Source organism: Lampetra planeri, chromosome 13 (assembly GCF_965212315.1).
Source record: "Lampetra planeri chromosome 13, kcLamPlan1.2.h2, whole genome shotgun sequence".
Taxonomy (NCBI): Eukaryota; Metazoa; Chordata; class Hyperoartia; order Petromyzontiformes; family Petromyzontidae; genus Lampetra; species Lampetra planeri.
The window spans coordinates 2,891,825-2,915,224 of NC_136119.1; the positions used below are offsets into that span (position 1 = coordinate 2,891,825).

The 23,400-nt window shown below is 47.5% G+C and overlaps 1 protein-coding gene across 2 annotated transcripts; it reads right to left on the reverse strand.

Annotated features, from left to right (window-relative positions):
- Window positions 1–27: 27 nt before the first annotated feature.
- On the reverse strand, window positions 28–23,400 carry LOC144721921 (uncharacterized). Of its 2 annotated transcripts, none has more exons than XM_078599871.1 (9): window positions 22,824–23,400; window positions 18,085–18,210; window positions 13,536–13,669; window positions 11,916–12,033; window positions 11,038–11,108; window positions 8,310–8,385; window positions 5,646–5,708; window positions 5,193–5,262; window positions 28–3,037 (listed from the first exon to the last, which is right to left on the reverse strand). In XM_078599871.1, exons 1-9 carry the CDS (start codon window positions 22,935–22,937, stop codon window positions 2,955–2,957), a joined length of 855 nt encoding a protein of 284 aa, XP_078455997.1. In that variant the 5' UTR covers window positions 22,938–23,400; the 3' UTR covers window positions 28–2,954. The 2 variants fall into 2 exon arrangements, with proteins under 2 accessions (XP_078455997.1, XP_078455998.1); XM_078599872.1 differs by lacking the exon at window positions 8,310–8,385 and adding an exon at window positions 9,347–9,422.

Consider the following 23,400-nt stretch of genomic DNA (forward strand, 5'->3'; position numbering starts at 1 on the left):
AAAACAAAATAATTGCTGATCTAATGCTTTCATGTGTTGCTCATGCAGACTTCTTTTAATCTTAAAACACGTTTGCAAAGAACACATCCGCGGCTACAATATGTGAATGCACAATACATTGTGATATTTCAGGTGACTTTATATTATTGCATAATCCAAATACCTGACGGCTGCAGTTACGCAGATTGCATGTGAGGATGCATACGATTGTGTCAGTGCACATCAACACCGGTTGAACTCAAAACAGCTGTGAATTCAATGTAACGCACGCATGCCTTCCAATCAACTAAAGAGCCTTCATGGGGGGTGACCATCACGTGGCACGATGCAGTCTGTTCATTCAAAGCGTTCTGCTTGAGCCGTTTCACAGGCAAGACGGTGAACTGTACGTTGCATCTCGAGGATTGTGGGGAAAAGCCAAGAGAGGCAACTGTATGTTGCGTATAAAGGATTGTGGGGGTGAAAGCATCGCAACTCAAAATAGTTTTACGTTTGATGACGCTGACAACCGGTAAGAGCTCGGAGCAATGTTGGTGATTTTGGATCAAAAGTTCGGATCATATCAAATATATATATGTTTTATTCATTGCCCTTAGGCAGGTGATTGTTAATAGCATGTGTGGTGTTTAACACCGTTAACGTACTGTTAATATCAAACGGTTGCTGAAATGGTGAGCTGGCGACAGAAATAGAACCTGTGGAATTTGGACAAACCAATGGGGCGCTATGTAGAGTACACCAGAGGTGTGGACTCGAGTCATGTGACTTGGACTCGAGTCAGACTCGAGTCATGAATTTGATGACTTGCGACTCGACTTGGACTTGCATAACAATGACTTTGTCCCACCTATGAGATGTGGACTCGAGTCATGTGACTTGGACTCGAGTCAGACTCGAGTCATGAATTTGATGACTTGCGACTCGACTTGGACTTGCATAACAATGACTTTGTCCCACCTCTGAGATGTGGACTCGAGTCATGTGACTTGGACTCGAGTCAGACTCGAGTCATGAATTTGATGACTTGCGACTCGACTTGGACTTGCATAACAATGACTTTGTCCCACCTATGAGATGTGGACTCGAGTCATGTGACTTGGACTCGAGTCAGACTCGAGTCATGAATTTGATGACTTGCGACTCGACTTGGACTTGCATAACAATGACTTTGTCCCACCTATGAGATGTGGACTCGAGTCATGTGACTTGGACTCGAGTCAGACTCGAGTCATGAATTTGATGACTTGCGACTCGACTTGGACTTGCATAACAATGACTTTGTCCCACCTCTGAGATGTGGACTCGAGTCATGTGACTTGGACTCGAGTCAGACTCGAGTCATGAATTTGATGACTTGCGACTCGACTTGGACTTGCATAACAATGACTTTGTCCCACCTATGAGATGTGGACTCGAGTCATGTGACTTGGACTCGAGTCAGACTCGAGTCATGAATTTGATGACTTGCGACTCGACTTGGACTTGCATAACAATGACTTTGTCCCACCTCTGAGATGTGGACTCGAGTCATGTGACTTGGACTCGAGTCAGACTCGAGTCATGAATTTGATGACTTGCGACTCGACTTGGACTTGCATAACAATGACTTTGTCCCACCTATGAGATGTGGACTCGAGTCATGTGACTTGGACTCGAGTCAGACTCGAGTCATGAATTTGATGACTTGCGACTCGACTTGGACTTGCATAACAATGACTTTGTCCCACCTCTGGAGTGCACTTACCAAATCGGTAACAGGTCGCCCTCTCTCATACAAGTTTATCAACTTTCATGATTCTGAGTAATTTAATTAAAGATTGAGTTTTTATCTAATTTGTCCTCTTGTGTTGTCTCAAAGTTAACAATTGCTTATAAATTGCATACACCGTCAACGTTCTTCTTTTTTGCAAACACTTCAATACAATGTGTTAAGCATAACGGTCGTAATTGATGGATCATTGCATGCCTATCCTTCAATATTAGGTATATAATGAGCAATCAATGAACATCATGTCAAAATTTGGAAATGCAATGATTTATGCATGAGAATTAATGATCCGCTATTTGACTATCTTTTGACTTCATGCCACGACAATACTGACAGGGTCGGTAACAATCTGGCAGCCAACTCATGGCCCACTTCCCACTGTCTCGGACTATAGCCCATCCACTTCTGGGAGAGTAATTCCCAGTTCCAGACAATTTTATTTTTCATGTTATTGAGCCTTTTTATCCTCGACTTTCTCTCATCCGTGCTCCACTGGTGCTGCCATACAGGAAGACGTCAACGTGTATGCAAATTATATATATTTTAAAAACTTCTATGCCAATAAAAACACAGAATAAAAAGAAACAATGCAAGTGAACAGATATGAGATTTTTTTTACCATATGCTCCACATTACTAGACACAGTTTCCCTTTAATTTAAGACAAAAGTTGTAAGTGCATCTTATAATCCGGGGTCACTTCATGGAGTCGTTCAGTAAAGCACTCGTTCATGTTGAAGCTTCTCTGCCTCTGGTCTGATTAAGGAGTGAGTCGAGGGTTGCTCTGGAGGGTCAAGACACAACAGTAGGTGAGTGTGTGACCATATTTGTTGAGCTTTAATGACAACCTGGCACAAGTTTGGATGGGGGAGGGGGTCTGTCTTACTTTCTGGAGTGTTTTACAATCTGAAGAATGCGGTGATTTAAACTCAATCATGACATTTCATTGAATTGCTTGAGGGAGATTTGTTGCATGACTGTTACCCAGCCAGCTGACCCTAGCTGCAGTCCACCACCGCTGGCCAACCGAGGCCAGCCGGCAAGTGGCCACAGTTGACAATGACACTGCTTTGAGGTGCGATGCGTGTTGCCCCGTGGCCCCCCCGGGGCTGCCGAACGCGTGCACTGCCGTGTGCGGTGTGTGTGGAGCCACGCGGGGATGAGGGGACGGCGACAGTGGCGCGCGTTCACATGTTGTTCAGCTCCAGCAGGGTCTGGTCCAGCACCTGGTTGATTCCCAGGTTCTCCTCCTTGGCTCTGGCCAGTTGCTCTGTTGACAGGGCATGAAGGTTAGGAGATAGTCACGCCACTGTCCGGTACATTTTCGAGTTTAGTACCGCGTTGTTTTGGAAGTATGTCCGACATTTATCTCCGCTTGCTCAGAGTCTCTTTAAGTCAGTGAATTGTGCAGCTGATTTACACAATCGAGGGACAAAGTGAGGCGCTCAATTCAGTTCGTCGAAGAAGCTCCCAGTATGTGGAGATAAATGTTGGATATTGTTGCCAAAACGACACGTGGAGCAACTGAAAACACATCAGAGATTTATATAGCACGACAGCAAAAAACAACGACCCTGCAGTAGATAGCCACACCGTTCAGTGCTTCTGCTGGCACATGTCTACTTCACAGAGCCCAAGGACAACAGAAACGTGCAGGAAATGGCACACAAATTAAACCGCCGTACGTTTAGTTGGAATGTTGCAACGTTCCTCAGCCCGTTGTCTATGACAGGACTTGGAAACGCTGCGGTTTGCTCTTTTGACTCTCTGACCTTGGGTGTCAACGTGACCGGTTCACTACCCTCTTAGGAGTAGTGCAGGGAAATAAATGTTTATGAAATGTGTGGATCGGTTCACTGACAACCATTTTTATTTGAGTCTCCCTGCCAACGACATAGGGGAGTGAGCAGTCGCGCCCGACTGCGTTCCTGTCTGCCCACCGACCTCCGCTCAACTGTTTGAGTTATCTGGCTGGAATGTTTCACAGACTCAGCCGCGGCCGCAGTCCATTTCCAGACAAATGTTTCACATCAGAAGGTGCGTGCCATTGTTCCGCTTCATCCAAATGAAGTCGATATCGCCCGATAGAGTGTCGAGTCAAATGCACACTAACAAATGGATATTCGCATTGGCGCTTATTTAATATGAAGCAAGCGTAAAGAAAAAAATAGTCTAGCGTTCAACTACGGGTCAAATGCACATGCCTGGCGTTTTTTTTATCACTGGTAGGAGCACAGCTTAGTGCAATATTTTAAGTATGGGCCCTGTCAGAACTTGCAACCTAATCCACTCTACCGAGGGGCTTGCCAGATATTTTTTTTTGCTTTTCGGAAACGGGTTTCCGTTTTGAATGTTCACACAAAGCCGGACGCTCGTGTGTCATAATTTGCAGTTTCCCCGGAAAACTACACACCCAAGCCTCTTCCCAGCGTTTAATCTTCTGGTGGGATATTATTATTTTGAATATACTGTACCTATAAAATATTTTATACCAATAAGCACCACTTTGTGGGAAGCCAACAGTAAATGACCTTAAGAAAAACTGGGGAATTTCCACCTCTGATTACCACGGTTGGCTACGTATGGTGTGAAAGAAGTTCTACATACAAACATACACCGATTACTTTCCACCCAAGGATACGAGTACTGCCCCATGCTGCTCTGAGCAGGGTGAAACTTCGACCCAACATGGTACTATTTAGTTTCTACTGACGAAAGATGTTGGGACACCACAAGCAGCTCCTTTCGTTACCCTCAACCACCTTAAAAACATAGTCTAACCACTCAAATTATAGTGTATGGTCGTAGAAGACTTTAGGCGTATTGTTCACTGTCTACTTAAATACATTATATATATATAAACCCTCACGTTTGTTCTTCATAGCACATAGAGAGGTAGATTCAGTCGACCTCAAACTTCAGCAGCGGGAAGAACAGGGAAACTCTACCTCTCGGGCCTCTCTATGTGATGTTGAGAAGGGCCGTTGCCCGAAACGTCTCCTGTTATATATTTTTTTCCTTTTAGGGCATTGGTATAGACGAATGTGTTCAGTTGTTTTGTTATATGCTGCTTCGAGATTTGAAGTTTTCGTGACTGCAAGGATCCATACACTTTGGTTTTTTCGGTAAAGTCACATAGGTTTTTTTTCTGTTTTAACCTACGTGACTTTACCAAAAAAACAAAGTGTATATGCTGCTTGTGCACCACTGCCAACGCAGTATCACCAAATAGTTTTTTAAAAGCTACGTCCAGGTGGTGCAGTGGTCGGCATGCCGACCAATTAGGTCCAGTGCCATTCATCAGCTGCACAAATGATCAGCTCCACCACCCATTGTTTGCACGTGGACTGTGGACACCTTTGAGTCGTGATGATTCCACCGACCAAAAAAAAGTCATTGCCCATCTAAAAGTTCCCCACACTCACCTTCCAGGTCATCAATGCTGTTCTCCAATTTCACAACTGTCCGCTCCGCATACTCGGCCCGTTGCTCCACCTGCGCCGAGCACAGCATGGTGCACGAGACGGGTTAGACTCCGCTTACCGGTTCGCAACTCCAAAAATTGACGATGACAAACAAACACAACGGTGACCGACCAAACTGAACCAAACTCGGATCAAGTGGCACAGGCGAGGCATCTGACGCGACGCACATTGGAATCTTTCAGACACGACTTCTTAGACAGTGTGGTTTTTGTCGTGTTGTCACTTTGGATTGTATCAAAAGCATTTGGAAGCCTCATTGTTACACCAACAGGTTTTGCTCTCCTGTGTCTCAAGCAGTTGTTTTGTAATGTGCACCTCCTCAAAACGCGCTTGGATTCAACCAGACAATTATCAGCAAACAACAGTCATTCTGTTTACAAATCAAATACTGGCCTCCTTCAGCTTCTCGCTCAGGACCTTTATCTCCTCCTCAAACTTGTCTTCTTTTTGGGAATACTGTGGAGGGAAAGACACGCGCACACACAGATGAGCACTGCATACATGACTTACAGAAGCCCTAAATACTATTCCTGTTTGCGCTGGTAAATGTATAAGTGTACGGTTGAACAGCGGAGCTCCTGAGTAGCTAAATAATACGTATAGCGCAGCTGCGAATATGAACGCTCGTGACAAGTCAGGGGCTTGGCGTTCTTTTCTTAAATGAGCGAGATATTTTCACCGCTGCATGGTGATCATGGTCATGTTCGGTCTGAAACATGCCCGTGACAGTCTGAGAGAGGCGCAGGCTGAACAAGGCGAGGAGAATCCGTGCTCGTACGTCTTTGCCCCCTCGATGGGTTCCGTGCCTACTAAAGCCCACGCGGACAGCTGGGGAAAATTCAGATCGACGATGACTACGATCTCTCCCTGCTGTGGTCAGATCATCTCGCTTGTTTAACAAAAAGGTTGGTGTGCCCCAAATTGTAGTCGGCTTAACAACTGTAACAATCCGCGCGTATGGGATTCATGCAAAGGCTTTTATTTGTCTTTCTTTTTATGACTGGATGCTGTGCTGCCTGGTGACCTTGAGCCTGGTTAATATTGGGACATTTTGTACACAACAATTTACAGACTTGGTACCTGCCATAGGAACGTGGAATTTGTAAATCACTGACCGAGAACGAAAAATGGAGGTGAACACTACCCCACGCTCTAGGGTGGATGGAAGCAATTTGAATTAAAAAAAAACCAAGCTTATCTGGACGCGCTTCGCGACTCCAAAACGTTTACCGGATAAACCCTCCGTTGAACGCGCGACGTGCAGCCGATGCAATCTTGCCGTCTTATTTACGTTAACCTTTTATCTGCACCACTCAGCTATGCCTGGAACGCCGTGTGTAACGGGTTGTGCCTTTTATTATTATTATTAACGGCTGGGGAGGTCGGCAACATTTAGGTCAGTTACTCGTAGACTTACTTGTACTGTGAGGTAGGTGACAGCTGACCAATCCTCTGTGCCCCCCACCCCACCCTCAAATAGTGTCAGGTAATTTGCTGTGCACCTTCAATACTCTTTTATAGGCCAGGCCTTTGATGCTCAATGTGACCCCCACCCCAGTAGCGACTTTCCTCAACCCCAGCTTCAAAAGTGTCCCCAAGTGCGGTCATCTGTCGTCGGTTTGTTAGGATAATTCCCAAAATTGTTTATACTTGATTTGAAGCTTTCGTGACTGCAAGGATTCATACTCTTAGGTTTTTTTTTTTTACCCAAAAAAACTAAGAGTATGAATCCCAAGATTGTACCCCGTGATGCAAAGGTGCATTTGTATTTGAGACGACTCACATAATGAATGGAGATAGAGTTGCATATTTAAACGTATGTATGCGCTTGAAATGTTTTGCACGGAATTCAAACCCGTAGTTGAGTGCTATCCTGCAGGCAAAATACAAATCCTGGCAGAAGCAATGAGAAATTAACTCCAATCATTCCATCACGTTACAGGACATGCCGATTGAAACGTGTTTACGTTACCAATTATATATTTTAATGACCAATTGCAGAGTTAATTTTTTTTTCTTCTGGAATCATGTTGACGTGTTTCTTTCCTCGTGAAAGTCTCAATGGGGCCTCACTACTTTTCTTCTGTGGAGTGTTTTGTTTGTGTTGTTAAGCGAGTAAATGTTTTTTATGCTTTTGTTTAAATCTGACCGTTGGTGAATGTCTTTTTTGTTAGCAGCCTTTTAAAGGTTAGAATGTTAAACGCTTTACATTCAAACAAACCCTCCCAATTTCTGTTGTTCATTAGCGCTGGCAAAGACAGAGCTCTTCTAATAAGCTACAAATTGTCCAAAGTTTTAGTAAATTGTTGAGGATAACTTATCCTGGAGGAAACATTTATTTAAGAATATAATTGTTTTTAGTCTTCCTGTTGCAAAGCGTGCGGCTGTTGGGTTCAATTTGGTGTTTATGCCTCACAGTGAGCCCACCCACGCTATGCAGAGGTTGAGTTTGCCTCACTGTCATAAACTACACACAGTTGACAATACAGCATGTGTGCGTGTGCGTCCGTATGTAGCGTCTAAATGCCACCACATCTCAAGATGCCATGTGCAACAGCGCTTCCCAAAGTCCTGTCGCCTTCGATCGTGCGTTACACCGCTTGCAGCGATCAACGCTATCGATCGGCGTTCGACGACTCGTACCGCTGTGGAGAGTGGCGGCACAATGTGAAAACCCACGCCGTGGCTCGGCGAAGAGATTTTCCGCACCCGGCCCATCGTCGCGGAACTCATTGGCCGGTCACTGTCCACAGCTTGTCACTGGCTGCCAGCCAATTCCGCAGTCGACTCAAGATGGATATGTTGGGTAAAAGCTTACAGAGCCTAAACGTAGGGCCTTTGCGATAGCCTCTGTTGCTATAAGAATGGGCTTAAAGAGACCAATGTAAAATTGCCACTTGGAGCACTGGAGTTTGGCAAACGCTGCTGCATGAAACCCCGTGGGCGAAGCAAGAGTTTCAAATATAGACGAGAGCAATAAAACAAACAACCACCAAAATCGGCAGCATGTGGGAACCAAGCAGGCCCGTCAAAAAGATCCACGGTCACGCCTCTAACCTCCTCGTTCTGTGCCATGAGGGATTTCAGGTCGTTGGTCATGTTTTTCAGGTCCTCCTCAAGCGCCGAGCATTTGCTGTTGTGGTGGAGATGATGGGCGGGAGGGTTGAGGGGGGATTCGGTATGGGGAAGGGGAGAGGAGAGAAGAGGAGAGGAAGGGATGATGGGGGGAGGGGAGGGAAGGGGAGGGAAGGGTTAAGAGCGAGGTGGGTTGAGGAAACAGGAATGGGAGAGGGCGGGAAGGGGGCCAAGGGAGATGCCGTGAAATAAAGAGCGCGCAAGCAAGAGAGCGAGATGGGGAAATGGGGTCGTGGGAAGGCAACTCCATGGCTGCGCACAGCCTAGAAATGCACACAGGCAAAAGCTCCCAAGAATGCAGGAAATTGTACACATGATTAATGATGTGATTTGGGACTGAATATCCAGGTTTTCTAAAAATGCCTGTTAGTTCCACTTTGGTTTTCGTGTAGCGAGGCACAGCGCGGGTAGCAGCAGGCGGGCACATGCAGCAGTGATCGTCATGACTGTCCTTGCAGCTCGGTTGCGCACTTAACGAGGAAGGGAGGTGCGAGGAGGGAGGGGTGGTCAAAAAGTTTTGAAAACGAGAAATTGCTAAACCAAAACCAAAAAACGGCATGGCACCTGTTTGCGGTCACATCGACGCCACGTAACAACAACCGTGCACTTTTTCGGATGATTTTAGCAAGCTCGGAGTTGCCGCACTCCTTGTGTGCAGTTCTCAAAACCTTTCATAACGAATGCTCATTGGTACATATTCGTCCACCCACCCTCGATCGCCCGCAGTATTTCAGCAGCCCTTGAGAGTGAGTTCCAAATTTGATGACCGACGGACATTTTTAACGGACCATCTAGATCATCGACGTCTAGTTCTGCGCACGTTTTACAAAGTTCGCCATTTGCCTTCAAGAGCTGCTGCCCGAGATTGATCGTCGTCAGTTTTTGGGGTAAATGTTTTCGGTGGGGACGCGGCGACCCGGTTCCAGGCGGAGGTGCACGCCGACGCGAGGTTTCTCTACCTTCTCATCGGTCACCAAGAGGGACTTGACACTCTCAAGGGCAACTTGTTGCTCCTCCTCCAGGCGTCGTGAGCGGCTGTTAGTGTGGGGTCCAGGGTCGCGCGTGGGGGTGGTACATGCAGGCATTTTCCCAAACCGTGATTTTCATAACAGACGCACGCACGCACACGCGCTCTCACACGTACATGCCACCGCGGTGAAAGAGGTGGTGGGAGCCGGTGAGATTATACGTTGGGGCTGTGGTGCGGTAAATATAGGCGGTTAAGTATACGGTGGCACAGAGGGGTCCGCGGTGACGTTACAAACGAACAGAAGTTGGTGTTTAGACGTGCACGGTGTGCGCGCTGCGGTGAGTTAGTCGCACTTGACAAACAATTGCTCAAATTCTCACAAAAAATACATACAGTTAAACTCACCACATTCATAATTATCAACCCTGCCTTGCAACAGAAACACATATGCAGACTGAAGAAGGGCCATTGCTTGAAATGTTAACCTACTTTTCATTTTTCTGTTGTAAGGCAGTGTAGATGGTGAACTTGGTGAGATTATTCTTGTTGATTTGTGCTCGGACACCACTACCAATGTAGTTCCTTTTTTATATTTGTTCAATTTGTCATCATAGTCTCACAGCTAATAAATAACCAAAGCAGCCAGAAATGCCTCCCCCAGACTGGGTTGGCGTCGTGTTAATGATGAAGTCACTTCCCATTTTTCTAAATCTGAGTTATTTGATTAATAAACAAGGAATGTTACTGGTGAGAGGTTCGACTTTTGGACGTTAGAAAATATTCTCAGGCAAATGAATGGCCTAAGCACCACTGTAAGAGACTTCCAAACCAGAGGATTGTTTCTTAATTTTCATATCCTCCTTTCCATTAACTTAAAAATATATCTTTGATATATCTTGGATATTTTTTATATCGATATGTTTGATATATTTTAAATCTTTGATAAAAAAAAATCTTAAATTTGGAATGCATAATGCCATCAGCATCAGGAGTTTGTCCATTCGGAATGATTCCAAAATGTTGCATCGCCCCATGTTAAGAGAATGGCCCAAGGAAGGGTGATACCACAGAACTACTTCTGAAACGCCTTCATGTGATCTTTTTCCACACTTAGGGGCAATACATTTTTCAAACGTTAATTTAATTGGCAGTTGAAACCAACATTTAATTTCTTAGTTCTCAGAGCTACAACCTTCATCGGTTAAGTGAAAACGAAATTTGATAGCGAAGTTTTTTGTGGCTGTTGTGGTGTGTAAACTTGAAGAGACAAAGGCGGCCGGGCGTGGTGATGGCCACACCAACCCTCGCATCCCTTGCCAGCAATCATAGGTGCTCGCTCATAGCACTTACCCCATCAGCCTACATAGAGGGGTCTATGTATTTGTCTCTGAGTCCCTGTGTGACTTGGCTGAGACAGATAGCTCATGACACACGAAAACCAAGTTTTAATCGGTGGTGGCCAAAACCCAAATTTTAATTCAGGATCTCAGCAGCGGTGCTTGCACAGTCCTTGCACCCTTGAGCCATCTGACCACTTCTCAGAACAGGAGCCTTGAAAGGGGGCCCTGGGCAGGTGGGAGGCTGTGATAGGGTTAGGGTTAGGAACCCTCACAAAGCAACGGTTCTCTGGGTAGGGGGGGGGGTCAGAGCCTCCGGGTTGTGCGGTGGCTCAGGGCTTACGTTTCGGCGTGGTCGGCACGCTCTTCCGCCCGCTCCAGGTCGCTCTCCAGCACGATCAACTTACGGGCGACCTGCACCACCAGGACAAATGTTCTCAATCCATACGCGTGCAGCGCACATCTTTGTTTCTATGTATTTACACCATATGACTGTGCATACACATGTATGGATATATGATATGTATACACGCCAGTGTCGTTGAGGAACGTCAAAGCCAGAAGGTGCAATGCTTGGGTCGAGAATGATGTGTTTATCCTGGACATCTGCGTTGTTCCACTCTGTTCACCAAGGTTCTTCTGGATCTGGGTGAGATTCAAACCCAGAAGGGGGATCGGGACTTGAGTTGGCTGCGAGGTGACGTTGTTAAGGCCTTGGCTGACGATGGGTAGGTGGTTGTCTTTGGCAAGAAAACGTGTCAACTTATTTGGAGTTTGCATGTCTCTGCAGATATTTCGTGGCAGAATTTTCACCAAAACAGGATTCTAGGGGAATGGTGTCAGTGTTCCGGTAATGATGCAGAGTGTTATTTAATTGTGCATCAAGAAGTTTTTTGTAGAAGCTCCCGGACCAGGATGGAGCACAATACTCGGCCACCGAGTAGATCGGTGACTTTGCCTCGTTACTTTCATTCACTGGAGGTCTACGCAGGGCCTGAATTTCTCGCTCAGTATTTTCCGGGTCGCCGGTCGCCCGGGAGTAGAACACGCGACGAGCAGTGGCCACAGCCATAGCGAGATGTGTAATGGATGTGGTGGGCCGGGTGCGGAAACTATATTCGTGATTTGCTGACCCAGACAGACCCGGCTGGAACGGAGCACTGGGCGCGAGCAACAGCAAGCGGCGTGAAACAGTGAGCGGCGTCGTCATTGTCGTCTCACCTCCTCGTACTTGCGGTCGGCCTCTTCGGCGATGTGCTTTGCCTCCTTCAGCTGCACCTCTTGCACCTCCAGCTTCTCCTCGTCCTTCAGCGACTTCGTCTCGATCACCTTCATGCCCCTGCGTGCAAGTGTCCCGTGTGGTTAGGGTTATTCGGCAGTCACAGTCTTCACCCAGTCAGAAGCAGGAATTTTTAGTCTTTGACTTTTTCATTTCCGTCTAAAGCAGTCTGACGTGTAGGCCACCCGCAGTTGTTAAATGTCGGGTGTGAGGGGCACGCGATTTCCCTCTGTCAATGTCAGGTGAGCCAATCGGTGAACTCGATACGTATTTATATATAGATATACTGTAAAGACAATTACGATTTTTGTCTTTCTCAAGTCACTGCAGTCTTTAATATTGCTACTAAATTATATTGGTCTGTGTCTTCATTCAGACAATTTTTTGTTACTAAATTTGTCATTAAAAATTTTTCATCGAAAAAGCAGCACATAAGATACAATGTCGACTTTGAACAAAATAGCCATAATTTGTTTCGTCTCAATGTTGAATGTTTCACATATTTTTTATTACGATTAACATTTGTTTAAAACGATATAAACATAAAACAAGTATTTTGTGTTGTTGCAAACATTGGTCAAAGTAATTTCTACATAAAAAAAACCTCAGATAATGTGGCATTTCCCCAGGTGGCTCACGGCCAGCGACGGAGGCAAGAGTTGCCCACCGACCTGATGAAGGAAGGCTCACAAGGGATCTTGGCGTTCCACAGTAATTTGTGTTCGCAACCTTAACTCTTGTTGTGAAATCAAACAGCGGAGCGATTTGATCCTACAAGGAAGATTGGTGGCAACATGCACGATTGGCTGTTGAGTCACATGATGCCTTATAAGCCCTGAGCCTTTTGAATTATAGCCCCTCTCTCACAAACAAATGAAACATCTTCTTTTTGACCAGGGCCGGATTCAGTTTGGTGGGGGTCTAGGGCTGTTATAGTTTTGAGGGGGGGGGGGCTCTGTTTATTAAATTCCTTCCCTTGACTGCTTGATTTTATCAGCACACAAGCCCGATGCCCAGCACTCCATTGTTATTCACCGTTTCTCTACGAATTGGAAAGCTCGCAAAAGTTAACGTGAACAAAACTATTTTCATTCCGGCACATCATTAGTAGTAATGCACATGGCAGTGATGTGGCTCCAATTGGCAGGTTACGTATATGATTTACCGTAAAGTTAAGCCAAAGCGATACCCAACCAACATTTAAGACAGTGGTGGAAACTCTACTTTTCTATGATGGGGGCAGGGGGGGACTTTACCCATGGGACAAGCGCTGTTGACTTGCCCACCACATAATTGGTACACATTCTACCCCCATCTAGAACTTGAACTCGCAGCATTCCGAATGCGAGCCAACTTGCTGCACCGGCCATCGGCTCATTGTTTTCTGCGTGGCGGTGCCACTCCAGCGAGGCTGCAGCCCCATGAAGCCCTCCTCCCTGCGTGAGTCCGGCCCCTGACCCGGCCCGTGACCCCGGCCCGTGACCCCGGCCCGTGACCCCGGCCCGTGACCCCGGCCCATGACCCCGGCCCGTGACCCCCGGCCCGTGACCCTGCACGCTCACCGGTTGCTCTCGTCGGACGCCTTCTCGGCCTCTTCGAGTTTCTGCAGCGCCACGGTGAGGCGCTCCTGGGTGCGATCCAGCTCCTCCTCCTTGAGCTGGCTCTGCCGGTTGAGCCCCGCCAGCTCCGCCTCGGCCTTCGAGTCAGACGCAAAGCGCCACCACCACAACAACAACAACGGCCGCCCGTCTTCTACGTTGAGTCTCCCTCCCAACGCTGTAGTCAGTCAGCAGCAGTCCTTTGTTGTCAATCAGCTTGGCTGGATGAAGGTCCCACCCCACGTGCCCCTTGGGCCACGGCAGTTACAGTTATGTGAACATGTTTCACCACACGTAGACTTTCGCGACCAATGTTATTCGTAATAAGGGTTTTTGGGTTAGATCGCGTAAGTAGACATGTGTCGAAACCTTGGCGTTTTGTTTACGTGACAAATCCTTAAATGAATTGGCTGTGTCGGGTGGTGGAGGGTTTCGACACATTTATACTTACGCGATCTAACCAAATAACCTTTATTATGAATGTTTCACCACGCCGGTCAACGCGGTTGGCACAGGCAGGGAGCATGCTACACGTGGTGGTGGTGGTGCAACGATGTATTTTGCATCACCGATGAAGAGCAGTTGTGTGCACACTGATCACCCATCCTGGCACTATCCAGGCCGAAGCCCTGCTTAGCTTCAGAGGTCTGACGAGTTTGGGCACATTCCAGGTGATTGGGCCACAGGTAGCTAGGCATGTACAGCACTGTACGCTAATGAGACAAGTAACCGTTCACCAGTCCGCCCTTTGCCACACGAGTCGATCGATTGTTGCAAAATTTGGTAACGATTCATTTGAGCCTCCCGTTTGAACAAATTTTCACATTTGCCAAATACTAGTTGACGAGTCGGCACACTTCCCAAAACAACGATTCCAACCCAGGTATTGCCACGGACGGCGAGCGGCACGCCTCCAGGATATTCAGGTTCGGCAAAGCTGAATTAAGTGATACAACCAGACGTATTATTTGATGGGGGCGGTTTTTGTGTGTAGCCATCGGTGACGGGACAGAGGGCCGTCAAATTTGGTCGACTTGGGAAGCCAGTTTAATCGCCGTTCTCTGACATGGCCATTATGAACCTCCCAAGAGCAGCCAGCGGCCCTCTTCACGTGACCACGTGTTGTTCCTACCGTCGCGATAACCCGAACCAAGACACACGTCAATATTCATTATAAGTCACTGTTGCATCTTCAAACACCTGTATAAGACGGTGCTTAAATTAAAGCCGAACAACATCAGGTTTCCATGAGACTATTCGATAAGAGAACCTCCTAAAATGAATGACACTGATCGATCAATGTCCTAAAAAAAAGCATGTAATTTTAGAGGCTTCCAAATGCTGTGCGCGTGGATCAAGGCTCCTTCGCGTGTTTAGTTTGGTCCAAGTTTGGTTGTTTTTATTCGTCTTATATTTTTCTGACCCAAAGTAAGGCTTTGCCAAGCATTGACAAAAGTGAAAATACCGTTCGTGACACACGTGCACACACGCGCACACACGCACACACACGCACACGCGCGCGCACAAAAACGGCACGTGGACCGCGCGGGTTTGTGTTGTTCCAAAATCATGCGTCCACAACCTGAGATCTTGCAAAATCAAACGCTGCAACTATTTGATCTCATCAGGTATATCGGTGAGAGCACGCATGCATGCCTGGTGAGTCACCCGATGCCTTATAAGCCCTGTGTGGCTTTTGCCTCGAGGTATCTATCTTATACACAATCACCGTGAACAAAAACACAACTGCCACAGGCAGGGGACAGGAGGTGAGTCAGATGATGAGTGTTAAACACATTCAGTCAACCACACGGTTACAAACACTCACTCACGCAAAGACAAAGATCCCCCTTGAACAGACATTTGGGGCAAGTGCTGTTAGCAAGTACATATAAAGGCGAGCTCAGCACATGAGGTGGCCAGCAGCACGCCCGGCCGCCTTTGTCTTCCCAATGCTGATGTTTACACACAGCACCAGGTAGTGTACACATTTAAGGCTGCGTCGACCTAGGGGAGGCTCAGGACTGGTTCAGATAATCATCAATTGTGTTAACCGAGTGGGAATCAAACTCAGGTGCCCGGGTTCGGAGCGCAGAGTGTGCTTGACCACGAGGCTGCCGTTCTCCGCTGACACATCCATACACACACATGTATAAGTGTACGTGCATGCATCCCCTGGAACATTTAAATCGCATTTCACTGTCACATCACATCTCAAACTCTGATCGCCACAAATCTCAATCTCATAGAGGGCATCTCTCTGGAGTCTCATCTGCAGTGCTCGCCATCTCACGACGCATCACAGGCGACACCGCCACGCTGAGTCTTCACGTACAGAAGCTCACTTATCGGAGGCGGGCCGCTTACTCCGCATGAAGGTCTCGCGAGGAATTTTAGCCCCCCACCCGCCCCCCCCCCCCAAAAAAAAGGAATGTAAAGCAACATTGAGCTTCAAAGCGCAACTCTCCAACGCTTGCCTGCACTCCACGCATGCCCTTATAAAGGGCCCAGTCGTGCTCTCGGTTGTTTATTAATTCAGGGGCGCAGCCGGAATTGCGGCACAAATATTTATGCACTCGAGCGGCACTAAAAGTGAAAAGTGGACAAAAAGTAATACCCCCCAAAAAGGGGGGATGGGGGGGCCGGTCGACGCACGAGGTAGGCAGGGCGAGGGTTTACATCCAAGGTGATGATCTGAGTTGGATTCCTGGCCACGGGCTGCGAATGTGATATTTGAACCAAGCCGGCGTGCGGTATTTGAACTGGTACTGGGTCCACCATCGCTCCTTCGCCAACTCGGTATTGACGAGCGTGGTGAAATATGTAACTGGCACGGCGTGGGGAAGCCTTCATCCGGTAGTGGTTTTGACAAAGAACTGTACATTATTGACGTTACTACAGTATTGTTATTATTATACGTAAACCCTGCTCACAATGCTTGTTGGAACGTGGGAACATCTCTAGGTGTGTGGCATTGTCACTCCAGATTCTTGCAATTCAACTGCTATTCTATTTAAATTCAGTGTAAGCATCATCGGATGGCAAGTACGGAAGGGATTGTTCTGTAAACCCAACTACGCCTGCTCAGTGGAGCGAGCATCGTTCTCTCTCTAAGCAAACAATGTCAGGCTTTGGTCGGCATTCCTGCACATGCGGTGACTGGTGATATGCTCAGAGGCTCCTTTTCATTGTTCATAGACAGACAGGCAGACGGACAGATAGGAGGACAGAAAGATAGACAGGAAGGCAGGTAGACAGGCATGCAATCAGGCAGGCAGACAGACAAGACCACGTGCGTGTCCTGCACCAGACACGGCAGAGATCTGTGGCTTGATTCTTTTCACTTTTGGCGTTGAAGAACTAACCACATCAGCCCGCGGAAGCGGTTTCACTCCTGTTGATTCTATCGTAGGAAAGTTAAATCGACCGGGCCAAGCCACTTGCAGCAGGTCTGGATATGGCCATTTCGCAGCAGGGACATGAAAAGGGTTCCTCGGAGGCGGCTGATGCCACGGTCTGATAAACACCCTCGCTCCTGAATCCTAACCCAGCTTCATCCAAACCGGTTCCTGCAGACCACCCACCCTTCACCCTCCATCGCCCCCTGTCCCTACCTCCCTCGCGTACTACCCTCTCGTTCACCCCTCACCTCCCGACGTCGGCACCCTCATCCGGTAATTACTGTCATTTGTAGTTTCTTCACACACACACAAAATCCGGCATGCATGCTTGAGCTACTGTATCTTCGGCGAACGTGTCTGGGAACGGGAGTCTGTTTGAGCGATTGAAAAATGCTCGCTTTACAATCCCACGACCGCTTTGTGGGCCCTGCGTGTTTTGTCTACAGACTAAATATGAATCGCTTCACTTGTAGTCCGTGCAAGAGCAGAAGTTGCTGTCACCTGGGATGGCAAAGCTTTAGTGGTGATCATTTATATGGCCAATAACGGCGAATCAAATAACGATTATGTTATTTATCCATCCAGGAAAGGCCCACTGAGTCATAATTCATTATTCAGGGGGGTCCTCCATTCGGATGTTTGGCCAATTACTTGTCGATGAGTGTTTTACATCGTGTGGGAGGAGGGATGGAGCACCTGAAGAAAACCCACCATGCTTATTAGGGGATATCATTCAAAGCCAGGATAGATGGATTACGGTAAATCCATTACTGTGCTGACATCTCAACACTCGGCATTCCCAGGCAGTCTCCCATCCAAGTACTAACCAAGCTTACCCTTGAGGGCATTGGGCATGTTCAGGGTAATAGGGTCTATACCAGATGGGGGAATATAGTTCACGCAAGCTTCTCCGGATAACCGGTCAAAGTGAGGAGCCCAGCACGGGTGCAATTACCAAATTATCAACATTTCCCAACTTCATGAAAAAAAATCCATCTTCACACATCACCTCATACTGCAAACAATAAGCAACCGTGGACTTTGCTGCTGCCCCCTAAAACCGGAGGCAGGGCCCTCCCTCCTCCCACCCTCATCGCCGCCTCAGGCCGCACCTCAGTGGCCTTCCTGTCGGCCTCCTGGAGTTTCTCCTCCAGTACCAACGCCTCCTCCTGAGCCTTGTCGCGCTCGTCCTCCGTGAGACGAAGTCGTTTCTCCAGCTGCAGCATCTCGTCCTCCATCTGCAGGGAGGGAGGACGGCGTGAGGGCGCGGGGGTAAGACGGCACGCGAAGTGGCGGGGGGGGATGGGGTGACAAATATTTATTTTCCATTATACAACCGAGCCGTGCCAAGCCAGGTCGGCGCGGCTCAGGAAGTACCGGCTTTTTTTCCACTGCAGAAGCCAAGGCATGCTTCGTGATGTCACATGCAACGAATGTGTGATTAGTTCCACCCCTGGCCCTGCTTGGCCCCAAACCAGATTCAGATGCCTTGTGAGGCCAGCGTATGACGGTTTGGTTCTGGCTAGGTATGGCAAATAGCCAGTGGAAAACCACCTGTTCCAGTGGAAAAGGAGTAAGAGAGGAAAAGAGACAGGGTAGGAGGATGCGGAGGTGATGGATGTGGCCTGTTGTATCGGTCATTTGGAACTTGGGAAGATGTCTTTCTTTGATTTCTCCTGCATCATCTACTCTGGAAGCTAGAGCGGAAGTTGGTGCTACTTGAGGTGACAACATTTTAATTGGTACAAGGTTCTCCATATTGCTAACAAGTGTGAATTCACGTTCGATAAACTGACCTCATTTAACAACATATTTTAGAATATAATTTGCGTCTATTGGTATGGTGGTAAATCTGTAAACCAACGCTTTAGATGATGCAAGAGTTGGTGGAACACGTAGAATTGTGTAACTGACACACCTGTTCGGCTACAAGGTGGCTGAGATACAGCAGACAGCGATGTGTTTGTGACCTGTCTGTGTGTATTTGACTGCGATTCTCTGGTTCATTCGCACACACTCAACACCATCCACAATAAGCAATTAGCCAAGCATCCCAATGCACGACCCTCCTGAAAAAGAGGCTTGGTACCCGGTGAGGCTTTACTGGGTAAATAAGAAATAAATTAAAATAAGAAATCGGTACCAACAAAGACTTTTACCACCCCTCAACCACAACTGCAAACGTAAAGAAAAAGCGAAATTATCTCAATTTATTCTTCAACTAAACGAGTTGAAGAATAGATATTTTTCAAAATAAATTTTCACGAAATTCACCTAAATATTTTACACACACACACACAAGACTCAACCGTATGTTTTAAGCGCTTAATTGAGTGGAATTAAAGACATCGTCGTCATCACCTCTCATAATGGGCACGCTGTAAGGGTGAGTTTCGCAGTGGTTTGGAGGCACTGTGCCCGACAGAAGCCATTTTGAAAAAAACGGATGCCGAATAATCGATTCAACAATTATATTATATATTTTAAGCAATTTTCACAAACTCATCAGCAACGCATCGTCCCCTCAACCTCCCCTCATTTCTAGACGGTGTGCGGCAGTCGATGTCGTGTCCACGAAGAGGCAGAATCACTTTTAAATCATTTAGATTGAAAACTAAAATCTTTACAACTACTTAGTTTGTTGTCCTTCCTCCACACCTCCGATTAGCACGGTTGGCTATGTATGGTGCGAAAGAAGTTTAACATTCACTAATCCGCTCACGGCCGTGGCAGTCGGGTCCATTGTGTGTGAAGTAATGTTTCGGCCCATCTCCCTCCTTCATTCGCCACCATCACCGCCCTTCTTGTTAACAGTGGCGGCCACCTTTACAGCTGTGCGAAGTTCCTTGTTAAATATTGGCCGAGTGTGTGGAACATTGCTCGCATCATGTGGTCAACATGATGGTTATTGCTGTGGTAACAGAGATGCCGCGTCCGTGAACAGGCAATTTGAAGGCAAGCTTGGTGGGTTGCGATGTGGCCAGGGTAAGTGGACCTGTGTTTTTGCGTGGATCTTTGAGTGCTATCCCCCGTGGGTTTCCTCCCATACACAAACCACTCATTGGAAAAAAAAGGATTTGGTGAAACATGCCAAAGCAGCACCCTCCTGCAAACGAGTCTTGGGACTCAGTGAGGCTTTCCTGCATAAATACATGACGTATTATTATTACTGTACATTATGCACACAGAAAATGGGGGCATAGTTATTCTCTACAAAGAGTGTCTGAGGCTATGCAAAGGCTTCCCGTGACATTCAAGGTACTAATTCTACGCAGCACAGAGGAAGTATAACTCAAGCACAGAATACTGAACACATGCACACACGCTGCATGCCTTGTCACACTCAATATAAACAAGTCAGAGTGTGTCCTCATGCTGAAACAAGCATTTGGGCATCGGTGAAAATTCCATTCATATAACGAGAACCAGTCAGCAGTCTCCCGAGGATGGACAATATTGACGATGAACTTCGAAATGCCAATGGACATACGTTGTGCCTCTTGTAAGAACTTTCAATTGTCCGTTTGTGAATCCGTCCGTTGGTTACAGCAATAACTTGAGAAATTTGCATCGCAAAGGGTCAATTTAGGACTCTCTCTCTGACTTCAAGAAACCAGGGAGTCACGGCATTGATGATTAACTACAATACGACGTATGGTCTTATGGCCTTTGGCCGAAGTCATACAAATCTTGACAGAATAATGGCATCGTGCGTATCCTATGGGGGGTTGAGAATATTCCTGTGATCTCTTCCCGTTCATCTGCTCTTTGAGTTGAGAATCGGGTAATTGAAGACACATTCGGGAAACTTGGTCGGGTTAATGATAAATGAAGTCTATTCGTGGAAAGAATAGGGGAAGACTTTAGCATGAAATGTCAAGGGCATGTTCTTGTTATACCAGTAAAAGACTGGATTAAAAAAATATATAAATGACATGTGTGTTCCACCAAACATTGTGGGCTGGTACAAAATATGTTTTGATTGTATCTTCTCGCAACTTCTTGACGGTTATTTTTCTTGAAATATTCTCACAGCAACTTTAAAAGTCTAAAGTTCACACAGAGACAACCCCAGCACTTGCCTCCAACAACAATGAAGAACATTCCGAACCACATTGCATTGGAAACATAATAATCGACTTTAGGTTTGGATACGCTCAAGATGCCCAGCAGATGGCAGCGCGGCAATGGAAAATTAAATCTATCTGCGCGGAGCTTTGGTTTTGTCCACATACTCTGATTTCCTCCCACGTGAACTCAAACTCTCATATTAAATTGAGATTGGCCAAACACCCGCATGCATGATCCCCCAAATCAGTTTTCTCCTGAAGACACAGTGAGTTCTCCTGGGTATTTAATGAGAAAACATCCGTGTGAGGTCTCAAGCACCGTAGCTACTACATCTATGATCAAATACAGAGGAGTTCGCGTTATCAGGAATATCCTGGCCAGACCGTGTTTGTCTCTTCCTGATGCTGAAGACAATTACGACAACCGATACTCAATTTGCAGTCGGCAGCACGCGCACACATCATCAGCGACCCGTCATGCTCGTCGGCTGTTGGGCGAAGTGATGATGTTAGCGAGTGCCTATTAAGGCCAGATTTGAGGATCACACACAGATACGTGAAAAGACTAATTATCCCCGCATACCACCACTGTTGGGGAAAGTGTGGTTTTGGAACGGACCGCGGTCTTGTTCCCATCAGTGCTGCTGTTCACACACCGCGATCGTTATTTAGAGGAGGCCTAAATACCTGCGGCGTAAGCCGTGACCGAGGGGGCACACGCACGCATGAATACGCGCCACGTGCAACGATAAGACCGAGACAAAGACATCAAGGGCAAGATCCCAGCATAACCGACATACACTCTCGAGATCACCTATTAAGGCCAACACCATGCCCGGCCGCCTTTGTCTCCCCAGTGCCAATGTTTATTCACCGCGCCAGGTACTCATTTAAGGCTGAGTCGACTTAGAGGAAACCCAGGACCGATGTTGTCTGCGAGCAGGAATCGAACTCGGGTCGCCGGGTTCGTAGCGCGCGAACCGCTACGCTATCGCTCACACACAAACAGGTACACACGCACACAGGTACACCACGCACACAGGTACACCACGCACACAGGTACACACGTTGACACGTGCCGGTACCTACGGGTACATACACAGGTAAAAAACAAGCACACAGGTGTACACTCTTGATTTGATGACGGACGCTTGTGTTGCGCCCGAAACGTCGTGATTTATTTTATTTTATACCTCCGTGACTTTACCGAAAGAACCAAAGAGTATACATACAGATAAACAAAGACAAAGATTCCCCGTATAGCCTTTTACAGACTGTTGGGGCAAGTGCTGTTGGCGAATATTTTTAAAAACCCGCACGGCGCACAAGAGGATGGGTGGTCAAGACCGCGCCCGACCACCTTTGTATCTCCCCAGTGACGATGGTTTACACGTCGCACAAAGTGCTTATTTAAGGCTGAGTCGACCTAGGGGAGGCCCAGGACCGGTTCAGATATTCGTCACTTGGTGTTGGCCATGAGCGGGAATCGAACCCGGGTCGCCAGGTACACTAGCGCTCCCCACAGGTACACACACAGGTACACACACGGGTACAGGTACACACACAGGTACACGCGCACAGGTACATGTATACACACGCGCACAGGTACACGTATACACACGCGCACAGGTACACGTATACACACACAGGTACACGTATACACACACAGGTACACGCACACAGGTACACGTATACACACGCGCACAAGTACACGTATACACACACAGGTACACGCGCACAGGTACACGTATACACACGCGCACAGGTACACGCGCACGTACCTGCTTGGCTTTCTCCTCGGCGACCTTCCTGTCCGCCTCCGCCTGCTCGGCGCGGTCGATGGCGTTCTCCTTTTCCATCTTCAGCATCTGCATCTTCTTCTTGATGGCCTCCATGTCTGCTGCGAGGGCTTTGGCGGTGGCGTCCAACGAGGTGACGAGACGCGTCTGCGCTTTTGGGGCGAGGTGCGGAGTGAGAGCGAAGATTGGGGCGAAGTGGGCGACAGGAGGAGGGGATGTCAAGCGGTGATGGAGGTGGTGGAGGAGGAAGATCGAGGGTCAAGGATGACGAGCGTGAAAGATAGTGGCGAGTGGAGGAGGCTGCTGAAGAGCCGAGGAGGACGAGTTACAGAACTTAAGAAGGCGAGATGTGAAAACCAACGGCGGATGATAACCGGGCGCTGAGAGAAATGATTGACTAAAGGCGTGGGCCGAGGGTGCACGTGGATGGGAGGTGAGCACGACGTGAACGCAAAAGGTGCAGGAAGACGAAGAAGAAGAGGAGTAGGTGAAGGAGGAGAAGGAGCTTGGTGCTTTTCACCGGCTACTCCAGAGTGAGTGTCTGGACGTGGGGGTGGGA

Coding starts and splice junctions, on each gene's coding strand:
- LOC144721921 (XM_078599871.1), bottom strand. CDS start 22,937: ATGGAGGCCATCAAGAAGAAGATGCAGATGCTGAAGATGGAAAAGGAG. Junction 18,211..22,823: donor CCGAGGAGAAAGCCAAGCAG/GTACGTGCGCGT, acceptor CCCTCCCTGCAG/ATGGAGGACGAGATGCTGCA. Junction 5,709..8,309: donor TCATGGCACAGAACGAGGAG/GTTAGAGGCGTG, acceptor TTCCCTCCACAG/TATTCCCAAAAAGAAGACAA.